The 1,622-nt window shown below is 49.1% G+C and overlaps 1 protein-coding gene across 1 annotated transcript in view; it reads right to left on the reverse strand.

The window, feature by feature from the left end:
- Nucleotides 1-403: 403 nt before the first annotated feature.
- Nucleotides 404-1,622, reverse strand: part of LOC104507104 (kinesin-like protein KIF9) — a gene marked incomplete at both ends in the record, with an annotated part of 7,069 nt that continues 5,850 nt past the window's right edge. Inside the window, 2 exons of the mRNA XM_010148281.1 lie at nt 404-468; nt 1,123-1,270. Of these exons, the coding sequence (XP_010146583.1) occupies nt 404-468; nt 1,123-1,270 (213 nt within the window). The remainder of the gene's footprint in view (nt 469-1,122; nt 1,271-1,622) is intronic.

Here is a 1,622-nt window from a genome sequence, read left to right on the forward strand (position 1 = left end):
CCTTGCAATTCCATCAACCTCATTATGGATGTACCGTTCACACCCAGTGGTAGACTTGAACCAATGTTAATTATTAACACTAGTCAGTAACGGTAATAATTAACACTAGCCAGTAACGGTAATAATTAAGACTAGCCAGTGTGCTTTGACTGTAGCTGCTCGTGCCTGCTCCATTTCAGGTTCCCCATTACCACTCGTCTGCATCACAAAGCGGATGGGCAAGAGTAACCTGTTTTCTGAGCCTTTGAGAGGAGTTATCCAGCGTTTCTGAGGAATTAAGAGAGGATGTTTCCCTGGGACTCCTGCCACAGCCCTCCAGAGACGATTCTTTCAACCCAGCTCCGGCCAATTGCAACGGTAGCAGGCCCAAGACTTTGATTGTGCAGAAATCGGTGTGACTTACCGTCTCTTCCACGTGCACAGCTTCCCCACAGATATTTGCCACGAGGACAGTATTGCAGTTTCCCCCTGGGAAAAGATACAATTTTTAAAAAAGGAAATAATATGATTCGGGGGATTTTTGTTGTTGTTGTTGCTGTTTCCTTTCCTGGAATGTATTATATTATGTGCTAAAACAGAGAAAAAGCAGGAACAAAGAACACAGCCAGCTTGTAACTGTCCCTCTAAGGTTCCCATGGGTACAGAAACACTCTGGCACAGAACGACTGAAGGATGAAGGGAAAATGTGCTTCCCACGTGGCGACGATGATGTAAGAAGATGGGAATACCAACTGTGAAAGCCTGGTAACGGGAAAACCAGAGCAGAGGATTTTAAAAGCCTCTGGCCTAAATCTAACAGCGGAGAACCTGGCAGGACACAGCCCCTGCCTCTCCTAAAAGCAAGGCCAGGCTGGTGCTCGGAACGCCTCGAACCACGCTCTCAGTTCTGGCAAGTTGGGTTACCCCGCACCAACGCCCACAGCCCGCCTCCGGCTGCTCTCTCCTCCCAGGTCTCCAGCCTGCATTCCAAGAGCATAAGCCTTTCCTGCGGATTCACAATCCGCCCCAGCTTTGGGTTTATCATCCGTAGCCTGATGGTAATGCAGGAGCATCTGAAAAGGCTCGGAAAGGCCGTTTTCTAGGAATTGTGTGGGGCTGTTGTAATGAATCCACAGCTCGTACCTAGCGAGTCCTTGAGAACGTGAGTCAGCTTGCTCTGCCGGAAGGGGATGTGGTCCCTCTTGGGATCAGCCAGGGCAATGATGATTTGCTCAAGGAATGACAGGGACTTGTTGATGTACGCGGCTTCCTTCAGAACTTGTCCCTCAGACTGTAACGAAGATGAAAAGGCAAAGCTTCCACAACACGTTTCTGGCTGAACCACAGAAGAGAGCCTGTTCCCGACGGAGGGTACAACTCTGCTCAGTTGAGGGGCTAAGGACCTAATTCAGACCCAGTAAATTCGTGACCTAGAGCTTTTTTCAGTCTGAAAACAAATCTGCAGAGACCTCCCTCTCTCATTACGTGCCTACAAGGACCACGGGCTTTCCTCCCCAAAGGGTAAACTTTGTATTTGTCACAGCACTGATGCGATTTCTATTCTGGTCAATACAGAATCATGGAACCACAGAATGGTTTGGGTTGGGAGGACCTTAAATCCCACCCAGTCCCCACCCCTGCCC

Source organism: Eurypyga helias, unplaced genomic scaffold (assembly GCF_000690775.1).
Source record: "Eurypyga helias isolate BGI_N326 unplaced genomic scaffold, ASM69077v1 scaffold33923, whole genome shotgun sequence".
Lineage (NCBI taxonomy): Eukaryota > Metazoa > Chordata > Aves > Eurypygiformes > Eurypygidae > Eurypyga > Eurypyga helias.